This window comes from Babylonia areolata, chromosome 8, assembly GCF_041734735.1.
Source record: "Babylonia areolata isolate BAREFJ2019XMU chromosome 8, ASM4173473v1, whole genome shotgun sequence".
In the NCBI taxonomy this organism is placed as follows: Eukaryota; Metazoa; Mollusca; class Gastropoda; order Neogastropoda; family Buccinidae; genus Babylonia; species Babylonia areolata.
In genome coordinates this window covers 20,286,580-20,310,246 of record NC_134883.1, presented here as the reverse complement: position 1 = coordinate 20,310,246, position 23,667 = coordinate 20,286,580, and the positions used below count along the sequence as shown (strand labels likewise).

The 23,667-nt window shown below is 44.7% G+C and overlaps 2 protein-coding genes across 2 annotated transcripts in view; both read left to right on the top strand.

Annotated features, from left to right (window-relative positions):
- LOC143284990 (uncharacterized) overlaps window positions 1-479 on the top strand; it is a 22,133-nt gene extending 21,654 nt beyond the window's left edge. Inside the window, exon 5 of the mRNA XM_076592153.1 lies at window positions 355-479. Coding sequence (XP_076448268.1) covers window positions 355-432 — 78 coding nt within the window. The 3' untranslated portion in view covers window positions 433-479. The remainder of the gene's footprint in view (window positions 1-354) is intronic.
- Window positions 480-2,681: 2,202 nt separating this feature from the next.
- Window positions 2,682-23,461, top strand: LOC143284989 (carbohydrate sulfotransferase 15-like). Its single transcript, XM_076592151.1, has 9 exons — window positions 2,682-2,690; window positions 3,173-3,276; window positions 5,693-5,843; window positions 7,923-8,136; window positions 13,950-14,051; window positions 14,898-15,054; window positions 17,496-17,667; window positions 18,273-18,420; window positions 23,265-23,461. Exons 1-9 carry the CDS (start codon window positions 2,682-2,684, stop codon window positions 23,459-23,461), a joined length of 1,254 nt encoding a protein of 417 aa, XP_076448266.1.
- Window positions 23,462-23,667: the final 206 nt, after the last annotated feature.

The window sequence follows — 23,667 nt, the reverse complement described above, 5'->3', positions numbered from 1 at the left end:
CTCTCTCTCTCTCTCTCTCTCTTTAAATTATTATTATTTTTTAGTGTTTTTATGCCAATTCACCTATCTCCACTGATTTTGCTTGGGAATTTTGCCACACAATTGCTCTTGTTGCCGTAGGTCATTCAATTTGTCGTGTGGTACGCGCTGCGTATCTATTTATTCATTTATTTATCTATTTATTTGTTCATTCGTCTATTTATTTATCTATTCATTTATTTACTTATTTATTTATTTATTCAGTTAGTTGGTTAGTTGGTTATTTAGTTAGTTAGTTGTCCATTTATTTATTTGTTTATCTAAATAATGAGTTGTGAAAGCGTGTTGTTGTGTTGTTGTTTTTTCCACTGGCAGAGGGCAGACCAGTTGGCAATGGGACACCACTACCGGACCGCGGGCAGAGGGTCTGTTCAGCTAGTGCTCTCCCTCTAGTTGTGTTCATTTTCTCTTCTCTTTTGTTGTGAAGCTCTAGCAGATTGTCAAGGCTAAAAAAAAAAATTTGTTTTTTAAATTTCGCTGTCTCTGTCTCTGTCCGTCATCTTCTTTGGGTCTGCCTCTGCGTTTGTCTCTGTTGTCTGTCTGCTTCTCTCCCTCCTTCTCGCCCTCCCTCCTCTGTCTGTCTGTCTGTCTGTCTGTCTGTCTCTGTTTCAAGCGGCGTCCATGAACACGGATGTGCGTGCGTGATTGTGTGTGTGTGTGTGTGTGTGTGTGTGTGTGTGTGTGTGTGTGTGTGTGTGTGTGTGTGTGTGTGTGCGTGTGTCTGACACTTACACTTTATGATTTTGCATCGGATCTACCGGTAGATTTTGTCTCGATCATTTCTGTATCGCCAGATGATCTTGAACAAAACTATAATAATTATTTTCAGAAAGTCAACCAAAAAAAAACACAAAAAAACAAAACAAACCAAAACAAAACAAACAAACAAACAACAACAAAAAACAAGCCTGTCAGCACTCTCTTACGTCAACTACACTGTTTGCTCATCCAGACAGAATTCAGTACAATAGTGGCATATGTCTAATTCTAACGTCCATATTCTAAATATATTTCTGTTTAATAATTACGATGTAATAATTAATTGCAATGTTTTTAAAAGCGAATATGTGAAATGCTTTTATTTCAGAACATATGTTTATTACTCTTGTTTAATCAAGTTATCCGCGTGTGTGTGTGTGTGGGGGGGGGGGGGGGGGGGGCGTGCGGTGCTGGTGTGTGCTGATTATCTGGTTGTGGTTTTCCGGAATTCATCTTTATTCTTATCTTATCTGTCTATTATAATCAATGTGCAGTATAGTAGGCTATGTTTATAATTATATTCAAATAATGTTTCTTAATTATTTCTGTTTTTACATTAAGAATACTAGTTATTACCTGCAGTGTGTGGATGTATGTATGAAACGATGTATGTGATATTTTTTTTACATTATTATCTTCGTAATATTTGTAGGGGCTGTTGTTGGCTTTTGCAGTTGTGGTCCCCATGTTGTTTACTTGTCTATGTTGTGATAATGCACCTGACCAAATTTCTCCAGTTGGAGATAATAAAGTTATTCTTATCTTATCTTAAATTGGCTTATCGCCACTTCGAAGATTCTCTCCCATTTTAACCATCTTCTGTCCTTCACATTCACACCAGTTCCCGTTCTCTCGGGTCTTCTGGAGAAAAGCTGCTTCGAGTTCCGGCTTTTGTCTTCTGAAAGATTTTTATCAAACTGAGGACTTTTATATCAGTGTCGACCACCTTTTGTTCAGCTTTCTCTTCCTCTCGATCTCTGTCACTCACCAACTCTGTCCTCTTTCAAAACAAAATTGAAAACATGACCGTTCAAAATGAACTTAGGCTGCAATGTATTACTCTTTTGTCAGAACATTTCGGGTTGCTGTCACCAGGGAGAACACGGCGGGGCTGTTGTTTTTTGTTGTTTGTTTGTTTGTTTGTTTGTTTTTTGTTTTGTTTTGTTTTTGTTTTGTTTTTGGTTTGTTTTGTTTTTGGTTTGTTTGTTGTTGTTTTTTGTTGGGGTTTTTTGGGTTTTTTGGTTTTGTTTTTTGGGGGAGGGTTTTTTGCTTTTTTTTGTTGTTGTTTTGGGGGGGTGGGGGGGTCTTGGTGTGATTGTTCATACTTGCAATTTGTAGTGCTGTTTTGGTGTGCCTAATTTTTTTTTTTTTTTTGCTCTATGGCCTCATGTGATGTTGTATGGCACTGTATAGTTATTTTGTATTTTCCATGTAAGGCGTTTCAAGCCCATTATATGGGGAGTTTTCGCCGTATAAATCTGTATTTTGATTATCATTATGATCATTATTGTTATCGCAATTATTATTATCATTATGTTGTCATCATCATCATTATTGTTAGTAGTAGTAGTAGTAGTAGTATCATCATCATCATCGTTATCATCGTCATCATCGTTATTGTTATTATCATCATTTGTTATCATCATTATTAGTATTATCATAATAATAATAATAATCATCATTATTATTATTATTATCATCATCATCATCATCATCATCACCATTATCATCATCATCATCATCATTATCTATACATTCTCAATCGTGTTGAACTCTTGTATAAGTCACCTTCATATTTTCTGTCATACACATACGTTCTCTTGCGATGTGGCAGTGTAGAGACCTTTTAGTTAACAAGTTTTCGTTTTATGCCCTTTTTGTGAATGGCTGGCGTGAGCACAAATCATTTTGCGATTGTGAAAGAAATGTTCATTTTTATCGTCATTACCTTCCTTGCACAAACTGTCAGAGTGCAGATTTATTTGAGCTGTTGGTTTTAACACAGATGCCAGTCAAGCAATACGTCATGCAAAGAAGGTGGGTAGATGTGCGTAATGTGTGCGTGTGCGTGTGCGTGTGCGTGTGTGTGTGTGTGTGTATGTGTGTGTGTGTGTGTGTGTGTGTGTGTGTGTGTGTGTATGTGTGTGTGTGTGTGTGTGTGTGTGTGCCTGTGCGTGTGTGCGTGCGTGCGTGTAAGTGTGTTTGTGTGTGTATCAAAGTGTGTTTTCATGTGTGTTCGTGTGTGTACGTCTTACTTTACACAGCTGCAGTTAAAACACACACACACACACACACACACACACACACACACACACACACACACACACACACACACAAAGTTCTCCACTCTACAGCACATGGTCATCACTTGCAGCAAAATGAGTCGGAGCAGCAGAAGCGGTTCGGGTTCGAACCTCGTCGAGGTCGTCAGAAAGCTGAAGTGAAAGTGCACAACTCCTCCCAGTCCTGGCTGACCGAGTGAGTTCGCATTGTTGCTTACTTATTACTTACTTAAATGGTTGGCTGGCAGGCTGTTGGTCTGATTCCACCTCCGCTTCGTCTCTTCGCGCGCATGTGGAGTGATGGCCGAGAGGTAACGCGTCCGCCTAGGAAGCGGGAGAATCTGAGCACGCTAGTTCGAATCACGGCTCAGCCGCCGATATTTTTCTCCCCCTCCACTAGACCTTGAGTGGTGGTCTGGACGCTAGTCATTCGGATGAGACGATTAAACCGAGGTCCCGTGTGCAGCATGCACTTAGCGCACGTAAAAGAACCCACGGCAACAAAAAGGGTTGTTCCTGGCAAAATGCTGTAGAAAATTCCACTTCGATAGGAAAAACAAATAAAAAACTGCACGCAGGAAAAAAAAAAATATATATATATATATAATGGGTGGCGCTGTATATAATTATATATATAATGGGTGGCGCTGTATATATTATATATATAATGGGTGGCGCTGTAGTGCAGCTTCTGCTTCCTCGTTCGCCTCCCATTTGATAAGCAGCCCGGTGCTTATTGGTGCTTGTTGGTGTTGAGATCAGTGTATACGAGTGTTTATGACATTCTCATGTGTATAATCATATTTTGGGTCATTATTGTTGAAGTGGAATATCATTTAGGCCTAGGAATAATGAATTATTAGTGATGTATATGATGTAACTGAGTGTTCTATTGTTGCCCTGTTAGGATGACGGATTGGTGCTGTAGGTATAGTTGATTCAAATGATTGGATGTTTGATATGATATGTATATGCATGTGTGTGTGTACATTATATATATATATATATATATATGTGTGTGTGTGTGTGTACGTGCGTGTGTGTGTGAGTGCGTGCGTGTGTGTATATATATGTATGTTTTTGTTGTTGTTGTTGTTTTTTTTGGGGGGTTCTGGTATTAATCGATTGGTGAAACTGAATGCGTCTATGTAAAAAATTACAATGTTGATGAAAATTATTCTGATCTGCCAGTTGCAGGGGCACATGCCACAGACACGCGCACACATAACTTACTTTTTTTTCCAAAACACTTGCACAACATGGGTTCATATCAAAACATGGAGTGGAAAAAAATGTGAGTCATTTTTTTGTTCCTGGCTCAGTGTGCTCTCAGATGGAAAATACGTTTGCTTGTGAGCTGCTGCTAAAACTGATTTTTTTTTTCTGTCAAAATGTACTGTTTGTTGAACGAAGTACGCTTGCTTAAAGAACAAGCATTTATTTGTGTTTTGCTACAAATGACTTTTCCATTTGCTTGTTTGTTAGATATGTCAAATATGCTTTATTTTATGAAGACTTAACTTTGATTGTCTAAGTCATTGACCGTTAATCTATGTGAATCCTTTGGTTTCATATAAGCGAACTCGGGTCTATTGTATCATTGAATCCACGACATTATAGTTCTGAGGTGGTGAAAGGGATGTGAGGAAGCGAAAGTGATGTTAGCGTCAATTGTGGATTGATTGTCCCATGATTGATTGTGGGATTGATTTTGGGTTTACTGGTGCATATTGTGAGTGTTTGGTTTGTTGAAAATAGAAGTCGTGAAATGTACTGATGTGGTTATATAGTGTTGAGGGAGGTGACCGATCATCAGTTACAAAATGCATGGTCGTTTTTTCCCAGTAAACACGTGCACATTCTGTGTCTAAAATTACTGCATGGGACGGATGACAGCTATTCATGTACTGCACGCACATGAATGAGAATTGGATAGAAAAGTTTTGTGTTTTGCTGAGAATTTGTGATTCCTTGGCTTGCTCTGCGCTCTCTCTCTCTCTCTCTCTCTCTCTCTCTCTCTCTCTCTCTCTCTCTTCCTGTGTGTGTGTGTGTGTGTGTGTGAACAAAGAAGAAAAAGGAGAAACACCAATCTCCTTAGTTCCCTTGCAGCTATCACTTATCACTTGAGAGAAGTAATTCTTATACAAGATACACAACTTCCAGTCAGTGCTGTTTGTGCTACACAACTAGCACATGGATGAATACCTTTTTTTTTCTTCTGGTTGTTGTTTACCTGCGCGCTCGTTGAATCAGTACAACAAGCAGCACTAACTTGAAGTCGTGTACCTTCTATTGTTGTTTAACTCTCTCCATACGAACGGCGAAAGAGACGACGTTAACAGCGTTTCACCCCAGTTACCATCATCAAAATATTGCAAGCGGAAGGCTCTTATACTGAAGAGGTGAATGTTGACAAAGAATACCACAATTCTGACGACGGAAGCTAAAGGTTGGGTCATTCAGACACCCACTGGACATCCGAGGGGTCTGTGTAGAGGAGAAGAGGACTGGCCGTACTGAGTGAGTTAATCCTTTTCTCTCCTTGTTCTCATTGTTCTTTTGGTATCATTCATCATGTTGTGTAGACTTATATGACCGTTTCTGCTGTCCAGCATGGAGTACCCACAGTGGTACCTAGAGTCAGTCACGCGCAGCAAGGTGCACGGGAAGGAGGAGGAGTTCGTGGGAGGGGCCCCGCTGTTCGAGGGACCGTGTCGGGACGCCAAGGTCAAGGCCAAGGAAGTCCATACCTTCTCCTACGTTGTGAGTGTTTTGGGATAACAATGTCGTATTGTTGTGTGGGTTTTGGTTGTTTGTTTTTGTTTGTTTTTTGTTGTGTGGGTTTTTCTTTGTTGTTGTTGTTTGTTTGTTTGTTTGGGTGTTTTGTTGTTTTGTTGTTGTTGTTGTTGTTGTTTCTTCTGCTTCTTCTTTTGTCACAACAGATTTATCTGTGTGAAATTTGAGCTGCTCTTCCCAGGGGAAGCGAGTCGCTACACTGAGAGCAGCACCTTTTTCTTTTCATTGTTTTTTTGTCCTTTTTGTGTGTGTGTGTGTGTGTGTGTTTTGTGGTGGGTTTTTTGTTTGTGTGTTTTGTGTGTGTGTGTGTTGTTGTTGTTTTTTTGTTTTTTGTTTGTTTGTTTTTGTCTTTTTTTCCCCTGCCTGCAATTTTATTTGGTTTTCTATCGAAGTGGGGTTTTTTCTACAGAATTTTGCCAGGAAAAACCCTTTCGTTGTCGTGGGGGTTTTAACGTGTGCTAAGTGCATACTGTATACCAGACCTCGGTTTATCGTCTCATCCGAATGACTAGTGTCCAGGCCACCACTCACGGTCTAGTGGAGGGGGGGGGGTATACTGGCGACTGTTCCGGGATTCGAACCAGTGCGCTTAGATTCTCTCACTTCCTAGGCGGACGCGTTACTTCTAGTCCGTCACTCCACTCTATATGTTGTTGCATACGCTGTTACGTTGCTGTTCATTGTTGTGATGTTTTGCGCTGCAGTTTGCCAAGCTATGGTAGACGGGGCGGGAGACACGTGGAAAGTGAGGGTGGGGGTGGGGGGATGAGGGATGTGTTTGGGGGGTAGGGTGTGTGTGTGGGGGGGGGGGGACTTTGCTGTGCTGTCGTGCCCCTGTTCTACTCTGACCCACCTTGTCTCCATTCATCCATGTTCGGACTACCAGTACGTTGACACCCAGTTCCATGGCAAACTCTCTCTCTCTCTCTCTCTCTCTCTCTCTCTCTCTCTCTCTCTCTCTCTCTCTCTCTCTCTCTCTCTCGCTCTGTGTGTGCGTGTGTGTGTGTGTTGCGTTTGAGATCACTTTGGGGTTTTTTGATTAATTTCGTTTCGAAGGAACAACGTTGTGGCCTGAGTGTGGACTGGTGGTTACGGGAGACGATTTTGCGATGCTTTGAAATGTGTTGATACGCTCGCTGAATCCTGACGTGAGGCATTATTTGACAATTTTTTTTTAAACCCGTAAAATAATGAAAAATAAATAGTATATCATTCTTTTGATTCCTTCCTTCGTGATAATATTATGTGTTAATAGTCAGATCTATTACGGTTGCTGTATTACATTGTAAGATCCATAAAAAGGTGATGATTTGTTTTCCTTTTACAAAAAAACAACAACAACAAACAAAAAAATGCCGATTCAGTTAGGGAATTCATGACTCTCCTGAAATTCTTTCAGGGGTTTATCCAAAATCTCCGACGATAACATCCCCTACATACAGGCGTTTGATTGTACTCGAACGTGACTGTAACACTCGTGCACCCCACACCATACTACACCACCCACCCCATCCCTCAAATCAATCGTTCTGTTGATCACTTCCACACCGGACTTCACACACCCCGGCCTCCTAAAGTTATAGGAGCCTCATTTCCGAACCCGGCCTCACCCCCCCCCCCCACTCCCCCATCCCCCACCCCATCCTACTTCCCTCCGCCCACCCCTGCATTCCTAAAATTATAGGAACCTCACTCACTAAATTATAGGAACTTCACTTCCACACCCAGACTCACCCCCGGCTTCCTAAAATTATAGGAACCTCACTCACTAAATTATAGGAACCTCACTTCCTCACCCAGCATTACCCCTGGCTTCCTAAAATTATAGGAACCTCACTCACTAAATTATAGGAACCTCACTTCCACACCCAGCATTACCCCTGGCTTCCTAAAATTATAGGAACCTCACTCACTAAATTATAGGAACCTCACTTCCGCACCCAGCATTACCCCTGGCTTCCTAAAATTATAGGAACCTCACTCACTAAATTATAGGAACCTCACTTCCGCACCCGGTCTCACCCCCGGCTTCTAAAAAAACTATAGGAACCAGGTCCGTTCATCCCGGGCAGCAAGAACCCCTGCTGGTACATGGACTCCAAGCTGAAGAAGGAGCTGCGTTGTCTGCCCTACTTCTACCTGGTGGGGCAGGGCAAGTGTGGCACCACCGACATGTTCGCGCGGATCGGTTTCCACCCGGACATGATACAGGGCAGGCTGAAGGAGTACCACTGGTGGGAACGAACTCGATACTATAAGAGTGAGGTTTGTTTTTTTTTTTTCCGGAGGGAGTTGTGGTCGTTCCATGTGGGGGGGGGGGGGGGGGGGGACCGTGGTGTGGTGTGGTGTGGTGTGGAGCTGTGTGGTGTGGTGTGGAGCTGTGTGGTGTGGTGTGGAGCTGTGTGGTGTGGAGTGGTGTGGTGTGGTGTGGAGCTGTGTGGTGTGGTGTGGAGCTGTGTGGTATGGTGTGGTGTGGAGCTGTGTGGTGTGGTGTGGAGCTGTGTGGTGTGGTGTGGTGTGGAGCTGTGTGGTGTGGTGTGGAGCTGTGTGGTGTGATGTGGAGCTGTGTGGTATGGTGTGGTGTGGAGCTGTGTGGTGTGGTGTGGTGTGGAGCTGTGTGGTGTGGTGTGGAGCTGTGTGGTATGGTGTGGTGTGGAGCTGTGTGGTGTGGTGTGGTGTGGAGCTGTGTGGTGTGGTGTGGATCTGTGTGGTGTGATGTGGAGCTGTGTGGTATGGTGTGGTGTGGAGCTGTGTGGTGGGTGTGGTGTGGTGTGGAGCTGTGTGGTGTGGTATGGTGTGGTGTGGTATGGTGTGGTGTGGTGTGGTGTGGAGCTGTGTGGTGTGGTATGGTGTGGTGTGGTGTGGAGCTGTGTGGTGTGGTGTGGAGTGGTGTGGTGTGGTGTGGAGCTGTGTGGTGTGGAGCTGTGTGGTGTGGAGTGGAGCTGTGTGGTGTGGAGTGGTGTGGTGTGGAGCTGTGTGGTGTGGTGTGGAGCTGTGTGGTGTGGTGTGGAGCTGTGTGGTGTGGAGTGGTGTGGTGTGGTGTGGAGCTGTGTGGTGTGGAGCTGTGTGGTGTGGAGCTGTGTGGTGTGGAGTGGTGTGGTGTGGTGTGGAGCTGTGTGGTGTGGAGCTGTGTGGTGTGGAGCTGTGTGGTGTGGAGCTGTGTGGAGCTGTGTGGTGTGGAGCTGTGTGGTGTGGAGTGGAGCTGTGTGGTGTGGAGTGGTGTGGTGTGGAGCTGTGTGGTGTGGAGTGGAGCTGTGTGGTGTGGTGTGGAGCTGTGTGGTGTGGAGTGGTGTGGTGTGGTGTGGAGTGGTGTGGTGTGGAGCTGTGTGGTGTGGAGCTGTGTGGTGTGGAGCTGTGTGGTGTGGAGCTGTGTGGTGTGGAGTGGTGTGGTGTGGTGTGGAGTGGTGTGGTGTGGAGCTGTGTGGTGTGGAGCTGTGTGGTGTGGAGTGGAGCTGTGTGGTGTGGAGTGGTGTGGTGTGGAGTGGTGTGGTGTGGAGCTGTGTGGTGTGGAGTGGTGTGGTGTGGTGTGGTGTGGAGCTGTGTGGTGTGGAGTGGTGTGGTGTGGAGCTGTGTGGTGTGGAGTGGTGTGGTGTGGAGCTGTGTGGTGTGGAGTGGAGCTGTGTGGTGTGGTGTGGAGCTGTGTGGTGTGGAGTGGTGTGGTGTGGTGTGGAGTGGAGCTGTGTGGTGTGGAGTGGTGTGGTGTGGTGTGGAGCTGTGTGGTGTGGAGCTGTGTGGTGTGGAGTGGTGTGGTGTGGTGTGGAGCTGTGTGGTGTGGAGCTGTGTGGTGTGGAGTGGAGCTGTGTGGTGTGGTGTGGAGCTGTGTGGTGTGGAGTGGTGTGGTGTGGTGTGGTGTGATGTGGAGCTGTGTGGTGTGGTGTGGTGTGGTGTGGTGTGGAGCTGTGTGGTGTGGTGTGGAGCTGTGTGGTGTGGAGTGGTGTGGTTTGGTGTGGAGCTGTGTGGTGTGGAGCTGTGTGGTGTGGAGTGGAGCTGTGTGGTGTGGAGTGGTGTGGAGCTGTGTGGTGTGGTGTGGTGTGGTGTGGAGCTGTGTGGTGTGGAGTGGAGCTGTGTGGTGTGGAGTGGTGTGGTGTGGAGCTGTGTGGTGTGTGGTGTGGAGTGGAGCTGTGTGGTGTGGAGTGGTGTGGTGTGGAGCTGTGTGGTGTGGTGTGGAGCTGTGTGGTGTGGAGTGGTGTGGAGCTGTGTGGTGTGGAGTGGTGTGGAGCTGTGTGGTGTGGTGTGGTGTGGAGCTGTGTGGTGGGTGTGGTGTGGTGTGGAGCTGTGTGGTGTGGTGTGATGTGGTGTGGAGCGGTGTGGTGTGGTATGGAGCTGTGTGGTATGGTGTGGTGTGGTGTGGTGTGGAGCTGTGTGGTGGGTGTGGTGTGGTGTGGAGCTGTGTGGTGTGGTGTGATGTGATGTGGTGTGGAGCTGTGTGGTGTGGTGTGATGTGATGTGGTGTGGAGCTGTGTGGTGGGTGTGGTGTGGAGCTGTGTGGTGTGGTGTGATGTGGTGTGTAGCGGTGTGGTGTGGTGTGGTGTGGTGTGGAGCTGTTTGGTGTGGTGTCGTGTCGTGGCGTGGGGTGGCATGGCGTGGCGTGGCGTGGCATGGCATGGAGTGTTGAGATGTGTCTTGTCGTGGTGTACCGTGTCGTGTCGTGTCGTGTCGTCTTGTGTTATGTCGTGGCGTGGTGTGGCGTGGCGTGTTGAGACGTATCGTATCTTGTCGTGTCGTGCCGTGTCGTGGTGTACCGTGTCGTGTCGTGTCGTGTCGCATGGTATCATCATTATCGTATCGTGTCGTATCGTATTACTCTATTGTTACAACAGATTTCTCTGTGAAATTCGAGCTGTTCTCCCTTAAGGAGAGCGCGCGCGCGTTTCAGTGCAGCCCCACCCTTCTTTTTCTGTCTGCAAAGGCAGTAGTTGGCCTCCTTCGGTCATAGCTGACCATGGATAGAGTATATCCGACCTAATGTCTAATTAGGCTGTCTGCTTGGACCAAGCAGCGTCGACTGTGACTGTAGAGACCGATGCGAAAGAGTCACATGTGTAAGCTGATGCTGGTCTGTTGGCTGCCGTCCCTTTTCTGCGAGCGAGCTTTTTCTGCTGCAGCAGCTGACAGTTTGTCCTCACCAATCCGTAGCTGATTCTTGAGAGTGCTTCCCAGCTGTTGCGGTCATCTGCAAGGTCCTCCCAGGACTCAGTGTTGATCTCAAGCGCCTTCATGTCACGTTTGCAAACGTCTTTGTATCTCAGCTTTGGGCGGCCGATGCTTCTCTGCCCCGTGGCGAGCTCTCCATAAAGGATGTCATTTGGGATGTGACCATCTTCCATGCGGCAAACGTGGCCCAGTCAGCGCAACCGACGCTGTCTCAGCATGGTATACATGGTCGGGAGGCCAGCGCGAGTCAGGACTTCGGTGTTTGTCACCTTGTCTTGCCAGGAGATGCCGAGTATGCGCCGTAGGCTTCTCAGGTGGAAGGTATTGAGCCTTTTCTCCTGACGAGTATGTGTGGCCCACGCCTCACTGCCATACAAGGTGCTGATGACGCAGCCGTTGTATACAGCCATCTTTGTCTTCATGGTCAGCTTGGGATTTGTCCACATCTCTTTGTGTGAGGTGGGCTGGCGTTGTGGCTGCGTTCCTGATCCTCTTGTCGATCTCGGTGTCTGCAAGGGTATGTTTTCATAATCATCAAGATGGAATTTCCCACAGACATTTGCCAGTGATTACCTTTTGTTCCCGTGGGTTCTTTTACGTGCACTAAGTGCATGCTGCACATGGGACCTCGGTTTATCGCATCACCCGAATGGCTGCAGGACGACCGTGAGTTCTGAGCTGTGGTCGTTCCATGTTCCATGTTATACAGCGCCAATCCTTGGTCGGAGACCAAGCTCCAAGCGCTTTACAAACACGGGGTCATTTGCACAACAGGCTGCATACCTGGGTAGAGCCGATTGACGGCTGCCATTGGGCGCTCATCATTCGTTTCCTTGACATTCAATCAGATTTCAGGCACGCACACATACACACTCAGATAGACATGTGACATTTTACGTGTATGACCGTTTCTGTTTGTTTACCCCGCCATATGTGGCTTATTCTGTAGTTGTTGCCACTTTTCGACGTACATCTCTCTCTCTCTCTCTCTCTCTCTCTCTCTCTCTCTCTCTCTCTCTCTCTCTCTGTCTCTGTCTCTGTCTCTCTCTCCCATTCCAGTGCTGTCAGCGTTGCCTCAGTTCAGAATTCTCTTCAAGCGGGCTTAAATGATGTTTCTAAATGGTGCAAATCCAACTGTATGACACTTCATCCCAAAAAAACAAAGAGTATGATTATCACGTCAAGACAAAAGCACCAAGAAAATCCCCTTGTTCTCACCCTGAATGTCGATGATACCTCCATAGATCAAGTTCGCGAGCACCGCGTCTTGGGAGTCATAATTGATGAAGAACTGAAATGGCAAGCTCACATTGATTCTGTCTGTAAAAGGTTGGCACGCAGTCTGTTCTTACTCAATCAGCTCAGACCTTACATAAACAGTGAAGCTCGCAAAATGTTCTTCCACGCTCACTGTCTTTCTCACGTCAACTATGCATCTGTTGTCTGGAGCTGTGCTGCAGATGTTCATCTTAAGAAACTAAATTCTCTCCACAAGAGAGCAGCCAGATTAATTCTAACAGATCACTCACTGTCAACGTTAGAAAAGCAAGCCAGATTAAATATCCTTCCACTTCAAAACCAGCTAGAATTCAACAAAGCATTACTCATGTACAAAACACACAATAACTTGGCACCGCAATATCTCCAACACCTGCTCACACGAGCTTCATGCCGATACGGCTCTAACAAATACATTTTGCCACGTACCCGAATTGATTTTTTCAAAACTAGTTTTGCATTTTCGGGTGCATCCCTGTGGAACTCCCTTCCTTTGCACATACAAACGGGCAGTTCTCTTCCTATTTTCAAATCAAGTCTGCATAAACATCTTCACCCCTTCCAACAGTAGATAACTCTGATCTTTAAATTACTGTAGACAGTAACAAAGGGGTCAGTTATGTCTTATTTTTTGTATCAGTCATTTATGCTGTTGTTGTTCCTTCCTTGCTTTCTCATTTCATCGTGTTTTATTTTGCTCTCTCTCTCTCTCTCTCTCTCTCTCTCTCTCTTTTTCCTCTCGTTCTGTTTCTTATGCATGCATAATCTATTCATTTCGTTCTTTCATAATCGTGACAAGTGTTCAAGTAATACTGGTGATGGTGGTAGTCACTGCAGTATGCTGCACTTGCCACACATAGATTTCAGAGACAGTAACAATACTGTACCTTTTGAACACCCGGATGTTTCTGGAACTTCTATATTGATGACATCTCTCTCTCTCTCTCTCTCTCTCTCTCTCTCTCTCTCTCTATCTATCTATCTATCTATCTATCTATCTATCTCTCTGTGACTCACTGTCCTATCCATCTGTCAATCTTAGTGTATGGGGGGAGTGAGGGGGTACTGGCAGTGTGTGTGCGCGCGTGTGTGTGTATGTATGTGTGTGTGCTCGCACGCGAGCGTCAGTGTGTGTATGCATGTGTGTGCACGGATGTGGGTGTGTGTGGAGGGCCGGGGGGTGTTTTCTTCATTATGTATACATTATGTATACAGTTCTGCATGAAAACCTTTTCCTTTCATTTATGTGTGTGCTATTTGTAATAGATGTAGATTAGCAAGGACAGATTGGAAGAATAGGCAATGCCTAAAATCTTAATCCTTGAATAAAAACGTTTTGAGTTCTGAGTTCTGAGTTCTCTCTCTCTCTCTCTCGCTCTCTCTCGCTCTCTTTCTCTCTCTCTCGCTCTCTCTCTTTCTCGCTCTCTCTTTCTCTCTCTCTAGTAGTTGTAGTAGTGGTAGTGGTAGTATTTACTATTGTTATTATTGTTGTGTCTTATCGTTACTGTTTTTGTTGTCACAAGGACAGATTGGAAGACTAGGCAATGCCTAAAATCTTTATCCTTGAGTAATACAGTTTTTGAATCTCAAATCTTGAATATCTCTCTCTCTTTCTCTCTCTCTCTTCAACGCCGTTTGCAGAGCCAGTGTCACTGGCTGAGTACAGTCACAGCCTCTTGGATCTTGAGGAAGACGGCCTGAAGGCAGAACTGCGCTCCAAAAATCATTCCGAGAAAATATGTGGTGTGTTTTCATTTGCTCTACTGTCTTTGTTGATGTTAATCGTGTTCTCTCTCTGTGTGTGGTGCACGTGTGTGTGTGTGTGTGTGTGTCTGTCTGTCTGTCTGTCTGTCATGCTGTCACACTGTTTATAGTGACCCCAATGTTGCTTTTAAAGACATCTGTCAATTCTAGTTAAAGTTTTGATTATCTTTTTAATGAAACTTCGATAAAAGAGAACAGGGGATGACGAGAGAGAGAATAAAAAAGACACTTTTTCCCTCCATAATTATGTGCGCTCCTGCCTATGAAAAGCAAATGAAATTAAATTCTTATTTTATGCGATGTCAGTCTGTGTTGATGAATCCTTTTGGGTTGTCAAGCTTACCAAAGAAACTGAACACGAGTGATTGTATTCACAGTGCATTGTATTCTGTATCACATCAGACCTCTCTGTATCAACTTCAGGCTGTTCTTCCTGCGTGCGCACAATGCGGTAACTCCCCCCTTCCCTCCCCTCCTCCCCCCTCGCCCCCGTCCCCGCCCCGTTTTGTCTTCTTTATATCATTGAACAATTTTCGTATTTATCAGAGTAAACGTTTTCTACAGAGAGCTACCAAAGACAGCTCCTTAGTTACCGTGGGTTCATTAACTTGCCTAAAAGCATGTTGTGCATTGAAACTTCGGCTAATCGTCTCGTCGTTAACTAGCGCAAAGACCACCTCTCACATTATCAGGAGGTGAAGGGATGGCGGAAGGAGAGGGGGGGGGAATAAAAATCCCGGTCGTTGCTGTGATCGAACCTGGGGACAGACCGCTCAATCCAAGAGTCCAACACTCCCCGACAAAAGTGGCTGGGATTGTGTTCAGGGGACGGCACGCCTTCCTACCTGTGCGATCCCAAGGAGTGGACGGCGTTGGAGGGCAACGAGGGTTGTGACGAGCCCCGCCTCCTGCCCGGGAGTTTGATCCAGCACGCCAACCCCAAATCCAAGATCCTCATCATCTTCAGGCACCCTACACAAAGGTGGGCTGCTTGTGTCTGTGTGCTTTCGTGTCTGTCTGTCTGCCAGCCATTCAGTCAGTCTGTCTGTCTGCCAGCCTGTAGTCGCTTTGTACTGTTTGATAAAAGCTCTGTATCGCTGAAGAGTGGTTCGAAGGTTGAGTGTATCTTTGTGTCTGTCTCCGTCCCTGCCTGTCTGTTTCTGTCTCTTGTATATCTGTCTGCCGACCTGCCTGCCTATGTGTCTGTCGGTCTGTCGGCCTGAATAGGTTTCTGCTGGGTTGCGAGAGTGAGGGCTGTGTATTCATATCAAGATAAGAACGATTCTATTATCTCATAAAGAAATTGCTTCAGGTGCGGCAATACACAAGCTATTAGTTTTATCAGTTTTAATTTCAGTTTCTCAAGCAGGCGTCATTGCGTTCGGACAAATCCTTACGCTACACCACATCTGCTAGGCAGAATTCTGACCAGCAGCATACCCACCGCGCTTAGTGGAGGCCTTGAGTACATGCTTATGTCGGGTGTACCCCAAAAAGTGAACCGATTTTGGACAAGTACTTTCTCAGTGATAGAGAAACCGATTTCATTGAAAATTTTCACACAGTAACCTTACGGTATCATCAACAAGTCTGCAAAATGTCTAAAATATCAGATTATGCGAGTATTGTCAAATTCAAAACATCATGTCAAAAAATCCAATATCAGAGGAAAACTCACTTATTTCAGTTCATGTTCAGTGTGGCCTCCATCTTCCTCCACGACTAAACGAAGCCGTTTCTTCCAAGCAGAAATGCTTTTACGTATTTCTTCCACCGATATCTCCTCCCATGACATAATTATCCTGTCCTTTAACACCTGCTCGGTCAGTTTGTCTGTCACTCCCCGGTAAACTTTCTCCTTCAGAGAGTCCCACATGGCATGATCCATTGGGTTACAGTCAGGACTTTGTGGAGGCCATTCATCCTTCTTGGTGAATTCTGGTGTAGCCTCCTCCAGATGGGCCTGGGTTACCCTACTTGTATGTGAAGGAGCCCCACGAAACACGAAACTGTTTCTAGGATAAAGACGCATACAATCCGGGAGAAGATTGTCATCCAGTAACTGAATATAGCTTTCATAATTAACCTTGCCTCTATCAGTGTCAGTAAAATGAATGTTTGTTTTTCCATTCCAGGATACTCCAGCTGAAACTATTATCTTTTTTGAAAATCTAGAAGTCTCATGATAGAGGTGAGATGGTTGAATTTCTCGTTTTCGTTTCCCATAAACGCAATCGTTTGGGCGAATTTTAGCTATCTCTAACGTAAAGTCTTTCTCGTCTGTGAAAATGATCCTTGTCACATCAGTGGCCGAGTAGCGGTCATTCAAGAAACGGCAGCGAGTTTTCTTTTCCCTCTAACATTTTGGTCTCTCCTTGATACCCGTATCCTCTTGAAGGGCTTCAGCTCCAGTTCTTTCGCCATTCTTTGCACAGAAGACTTGCTCACTTGTAAATCGCTTGCAACTTTTCTAAGAGATTTGTGAGTTCCTGGGTTCTCCTCGTGGGATTGAATCAGTTCCTCAACACGGTCCTTGTTCTCCTCCGAACATGCAATCTTGGGTCTCCCACTGCCAATTGTACGTGCTACTGACCCTATAGTGCGTATTTTAGCGATAAGTCTGTTTACAGTGACATGACTCAACCCCTTGCCTGTAAATTCCCTTACGATCCTTCTTCCACCCCAGCCTTTCTCCTTGAAACAGTTTTCAATGGTAACCTTATCACTTTCACTCAAAGGCATGGTTGATCCTTCCAAACTGAAACTTTGGACAGAACTGATTTTGGATACAGACGACAATTAAAAAAATCAATAGACTTGACACCCAGAAGGGGTATTTTTAGACTGACACTGATTGACAGATGCCAACACCTGGCAGCTGGCATGAACATGATGGTCACATTGCACAGCTCTGATACTGGATTTTTTTACATGCTGTTTTGAATTTGACAACACTCGCACAAATTGCGTCCGAACTTTAGATATTTTGCAGACTTGCTGATGATACCCTAAGGTTACTGTAATTTTCAATGAATTCGGTTTCTCTATCACTGAGAAACTACTTGTCAAAAAGCGGTTCACTTTTGGGGCCGGGACACCCGATATATTTGTGTACCTATCAGGGTGAGTATGCATCCTCTTTTACCCCTCAGTGCCTGACTAAAAGCGTTGGGTTACGCTGCTGGTGAGGCATCTGCTTGGCAGATACAGTGGTGTAGGAGCATATAATTTTATCATGGCTTTGTCTGTCCGAACCCAGTAACGCGCCTCCTTAAGTAACTGAACTGAACTAATAAACGCAGAACTGAGAGAGAGAGAGAGAGAGAGAGAGAGAGAGAGAGAGAGAGAGAGAGCAACGGTTAGGTATGTAGAACACGGCTGGTCGTTCGTTCCCTCTGAGATTTTTTTTTTTTTTTTTTCCAGACTGTACTCGTGGTACCGGATGTGGAAGGACCTGAGGGAGCATCCCCTTAAAGTCACGGCCCGCAATTTCCACGACGCGGTTGTGAGGGGAGTGGCTCTCTACAAGAACTGCTTCAAGCGGCACTCCATCCGTGCCTGCACCTACAACTGGGAGCTCTTCGAAGTCGCTCAAGTGGGTAGCCATGGCGACAGGGGGGGTCACAGCAAGGTGTTTCCCCTTCCGGGTTCATGCGCCTTTTTTGTGTGTGTTGGCGTTATTAGCTTGGTGACCGGCTTTCTCGCTGTTGCTAACCATCCTTGTATTATGGTAATATTAATGATGATTAAAAAGATTATTTTTTACAATTCGCGTGCGTAAAAGGACCGTGCAGATGTTCGTAGTAAAAGTCACTCTGATAAACGCGCGCGCGCGCGCGTGTGTATATGTGTAGTGTGTGTGTGTGTGTGTGTGTGTGTGTGTGTGTGTGTGTGTGTGACTGAAGCCTGACTGAGTGACACAGGAAACGAATGATGCGCGCCTACATCATCATCATCATAATCACACACACACACACACACACACACACACACACACACACACACACACACTTTTTGTCAGAGTGGGTTTTACTACCTACATTTGCCAGTTTCTTGTGCTGCACGCGGGACCTGGGTTTATAGTCTTATTTGAATGTCTATTGCAGAGAGGGTGGGTGCGGGGGATGCTCAACTAACACTAAACCCAACATATCTTGGAAAACGTTGCATCCCACTGACACACGAGTTGTGTGTTGACAGTTACAACTGGCTGGGGGTTTCTACTCTGTGTACATGGAGGACTGGTTACGGATCTTCCACAGAGACCAGATGTTGGTGATGCGGACCGAGGACTATTCGGGTGACATCGAGGGCCACATGATCAGAGTATTCGGCTTCCTTGGTGTCGGTGAGTGACATAACGCAGCTTGATCGTGGTTCTTCCCCAAAGACAACTGTCGTGTGCTACATGGGGAAGTGCAGGTAATTTGAGCATGTCGGAAACATGAGCACCCCGTTGTTCCAGCATGTGTCGTAGTTTGATTCTTTTTCTTATCTCACTGATCGATTCCAGTCTGTCATTGTTGATAATTTCCAGTCTGAATCCGTTAAAATTGAACATGGAGTCCCACAGGGATCTGTTTTAGGCCCAGTGCTCTTCACACTGCACACTGCTCCTCTCGCTGAAATTATCAACCGCCATAATTTCAGTCTTCATTCTTATGCTGATGACACTCAACTCCAGAAGAGTGATACACCTGAAAAACTATCGTCGCTCTTGCAAGAAAAATCCAACTGCTTCCTGGATATTCAAAATTGGATGACTCTAAATAAGTTACAATTGAATGCGGACAAAACTGAAGCAATGATCGTTGGAACTAAACAAAAACTCTCTTCCATTACAACTAATACAATCAAACTTGGCAGAACATCCATCCCTCTTTCCAGTTCAGTCAGGAGCCTCGGCGTTGTCCTTGACAACACACTATCCATGCAAAAATTTATCAGTCAGACATGTCAGTCCTGCTACTGTCAACTGCGGCGCACCAGTTCCATCCGGAAATATCTGTCCATTGACGCAACATCTAGACTTGTCGTTTCTCTCATTCTCTCTCGCCTTGACTACTGTAACTCTCTATTGTCTGGTTTGCCTGCTTCATCCATTCAGTCCCTTCAGTGCGCGGCATACAAAACTGTGCTGCCCGACTCGTCCTCCGAAAGAAAAGATCTGAGCACATCACTCCTCTTTTGCAACATCTCCACTGGCTCCCTGTCTCACACCGAATAAAGTACAAGATCAGCACTCTATGCTACAAATGTATTCACAAATCAGCCCCTTCCTGTCTCTGTGGCTGCCTTCACCTCTACACTCCATCTCGCTCACTACGATCAGCTTCGGATCCACTCCATTTACGCATACCCAGATTCAAACTCTCGACTGTTGGCCGCCGTTCTTTCTCTGTCTCTTGACCTTGCACTTGGAATGAACTTCCTCTTTCGCTTCATCAAGTCTCCACACTCAGCTCTTTCAAGTCTGGCCTTAAAACCCACTCTTCCCAAAATAGCCTCCCTTCCCTGTCTCTTCCTTGTCTTCAGTTTCTCTAGTTTTAGGGTTATACGTGCGTGAGAATGAATGGTGCGAAAACGCTTAGATTTGTCAATGCACAAGATTCAGCGCTATATAAAATACCTTTTTTTTTCTTCTTTTTTTTTAATATTTTATCTATTAATTTGTTTTTTCTTTTTTCTTTTTTTTCTTTTTTCTTCTTCTTCTTTTTTTTTTTTTTTTTTTTTTTAATTCATCTATTTATTTGTTGTTGTTTTTCTTCTTTTTTGTTTGTTTGTTTTTCTGTTGGGTTTTTTTGTTTGTTTGTTTTGTTTTGTTTTTTTCTCAAAGCCTGACTGAGCGCGTTGGGTTCCGCTGCTGGTCAGGCATCTGCTTGGCAGATGTGGTGTAGCGTATATGGATTTGTCCGAACGCAGTGACGCTTCCTTCAGCTACTGATACTGCTAAGAGCATGAATGCGCTTCATGCGTTAAGTCCATGTCAGAAATTCCCTGTCGATTCTTCGGCTTTTAGTAATTTCAACCTTTTTTTTTTTTTCTTCTTTTTCTCGTGAATTTCACTGTCTCTTACGTAAAATCTAGTCCTCAGAACAGTTGAAGCCTTCGTTGCATTACTGAAATCAATTAACAACAGTTGTTGCCCACTTACATGGCAACCTTTTATCAATCTAAGCAGCCAGTTTTGTGACGCCAAACGCTCGTGTCGTTTTCGTGGTATGACGAAACACAGAGTAAAAACAGTGACGCTAACTTGGACACATCGGTTGTTGGTAACTTCGGCAGGGTAGGCTACTCCTGTTTGCATGCATACTAAAGTGGGTGCGTCTTTGTCTGTGTATACAAGATATTACATGACAGTTGGCGTTAACAAGACAAGTAGTATTGCGATCTTGCTCTCTCATGGTTCTGCTCTTATCTGTCTGACCGGTCCAATGTTGTTTCTGTTTGCGGCCTTTCATCCTCCCCATCCGACGTACAGTTTGGTGTGCCACAAGGCTCCGTGCTTGGGCCCATTCTGTTTGTTTTCGATACACAACCGATTTCCACCATTGTGAAACACCATTCGTTGTCCCACCATTGCTTTTCTGATGACAACCAGCTGTATCTGTCGGGACCTCCGTCTCTCCTTCCCTCTCTCATTTACTCTACCTAGGCCTGCATCTCCGATCTGAAGACATGGATGACTGAAAACAAGCTTAAATTAAATGAGGATAAAACTGAAATCATGATTATCACCCCACAAAGGCTTTGCCACTCAGTCTCTCTTCCTTCCTCAGTCTCCCTCAGTGGCACCGACATTCCTCTTTCTTCTTCAGTCCGCAATCTTGATGTTATATTCGACTGGTCTCTTTCCTATCATCATTCTTACGTCGCAAATATATGCAAACTGTGTTACTTTGAAATTCGCAGAATTGCATCCATTCGTCATCTGCTGACTGAAGATGCAACCAAAACTCTTCTCTCTGTCTTTGTGCTGTTCCGCCTGGATTATTGTAATTCCCTACTTGTCGGTTCACCCAGCTACCTCATTGCTAGGCTTCAGAAAGTCCAGAACTATGCTGCTTGTCTTGTCTTTCGTTCCTGTAAATTTGATCACGTCTCTGCTCTCCTTCATACTTTACACTGGCTCCCAGTACAAGAAAGAATTACTTACAAAGTCGTCTCTCTTTGTTTCAAGTCCACACACTTCTGGTCCACAGTATCTTTCTGATTTCATTCATCCTTACATACCCTCACGCCAATTCCACTCTTCTTTTCACACCCGTATGCTTAGGATCCCTCCTGCTCAAACCAAAACGTATGGCCAACGCAGTTTTTCATACCAAGCCCCCTTTCTTTGGAATCAACTTTCTCAGCCTCTCCGTCACTCATCTTTGCTGCAATCTTTCAAATCCAGTCTGAAGACCCACCTTTTCCCCTCCAGATTAATTCTCAACAGCTCATCCGTTTCTAGTATGAACTAAAATGACTATTTGTGAGTGAGTGAGTTTTGATAGTTTCAGGATTTGTTGGTGGTATTTTTTATTGTGTACTTTTTACGATTGTGTGCTTTGACTTGAATGAGTGCGTGCGCGTGTGCATTGTGTGGGGAGTGTGTGGGGGGGGGGGGGGGGGGGGTGAAGACTTTTCAATGATGTTTGGTATCTTGTGTTCAATTTTTCCTTTTTGATATTTGCATGTGTTCTGTTTGTAAACGCCGAGGGCTTGTTTTCAAGATTAGGCGTAAATGCACATAATAATAACAATAATAATGATAATAATAATAATAATAATAATAATAATGCGGTTTTTCGCCCCAACATACTGAGACTATTTTGTGCGTGACGCTTTTCTTCATTTGACTCCGTTTGTCCACGTAATCGCTTACGTCTTGATGCATCAAGGTGTCTGCACGCAGAAAAATGCTAGCTGTGTATTATTTTGCCGTCGGTTTGTTTATTTTGCAGTGTCAATAATTTGTGCACGTGGCAGTCATGACGGTAAATTGAGCATCCCTGCACCATATTTCATGCACCGAGTGTTCAAATTAGCCGGACATGATTGTAAATTGAGCTTTTTTTAACATTAGAAATATTCCGTTTTATCTCTTGTTTTGCATATTACTGAAAAATAAAGCTTTGTAGTACGCAAAGTATTTTGTTTTCTTCATTTGCTGAAATCTTTTGCATGTATTTCTGTGTCGTAGTTTCTGATTTAATCAAGTTCCAAGTTAAGGTGTTCAAATTTGCATCAGTTCCCTACGTTTTTTGTTCAAATATGCCCGTTTACTTACCACATGTAGTGGAAGGTTGATTTGGCCGCTGTTGTTGTTTGCTAAGGAAACGATTTTAGTGACATCCCAAGCAGCGGAAAGGGGAAGAGGGGTGCTTCACGGTTAGCCTGTTAGTAGAACTACCACTTTGGGAATTTTGTTGTGTTAACCTTGAATTAAAAAAGTAATAATTATGATAATTATAGAAAATACATCAACGATGATACTTTTACTGCAGCTGCTACTAGGCTACCACTGCTACTGCTACTGCTACTACAACTGCTGATACTACTGCAGCTGTTGCTGCTGCGCCTACTACTACATGCATGCTTCATGGTTAGCCTATTAGTAGAACTACCATCTTGATAATTTTGTTGTGTTAACCTTGTATTAAGAAAGTAACAATTATGATAATGATAACAATACAACAACAATACTTTTACAGCAGCTGCTAATAGGCGACTACTGCTACTACTACTACTATTGCTACTGCTACAGCTGCTGCTGCTGCGCCTAGTACTACGTGCATGCTTCACGGTTAGCCTATTAGTATAAATACCACCTTGATAAATTTGTTGTGGAAACCTTGTATCAAGAAAGTATGATAATTATGATAATAATAACAATACGACAACAATACTTTTACTGCAGCTGCTACTGGACTAGCTACTACTACTACCACTACTGTTGCTACTGCTACAGCTGCTGGTGGTGGTGGTGCTGCTACTATGATGAGTATAATGATGATGGTGATACTGACGAAAGATAAAAAAAGTTAGCATTGTTATTGATGTTGGTGGTGGTGGTGGCGGTGGTAGTCTAGTTGTGTATGCATGCGTACGTGCATGTGTATGTAGCTTTTTGATCTTTTGGTCTGACGTTTGTCATGGTGTGTGTGTGTGTGTGTGTGTGTTTGCGTGCGTATTGTGCAACAGCCAAACTGAACAAGACCCAGATGGATCCTGTGCTGACTCAGAGGAATGCGAACATTGGTCATTACGACAAGATGGGCGACATGCTGCCCGAAACCATCGCCATCCTCAACGAGTTCTACAAGCCCTTTGTGCTCCGCCTGCACGAGCTGCTGGGCGGCGATGACCGCTTCTTGTGGAAGGACGTTGTAGTGAAGTAATCTTTATTGTGATGTAAATTGCTGTAACTAAATGGCTGTGGTATGGCTGCAAAAGATGACGCAGTTGTTCAGGGAACTGATAATATTGTTGTTGTTTTGGTGGCGAGTGGGGGGTCCAAACGGTGCTTAGTTATTATGCGAGATCGTTCTCGCAGTGTGTAAACACCAACTTTTTTGCTTTTTCTTATTTTTTTACATTAGGATAT

Excerpts from the sequence above, each read along its gene's own strand:
- LOC143284989 (XM_076592151.1), top strand. Across the intron at positions 3,277-5,692 it reads TCCCAGTCCTGGCTGACCGA|CATGGAGTACCCACAGTGGT; the intron begins GTGAGTTCGCAT and ends TCTGCTGTCCAG. Across the intron at positions 15,055-17,495 it reads TTCAGGCACCCTACACAAAG|ACTGTACTCGTGGTACCGGA; the intron begins GTGGGCTGCTTG and ends TTTTTTTTCCAG.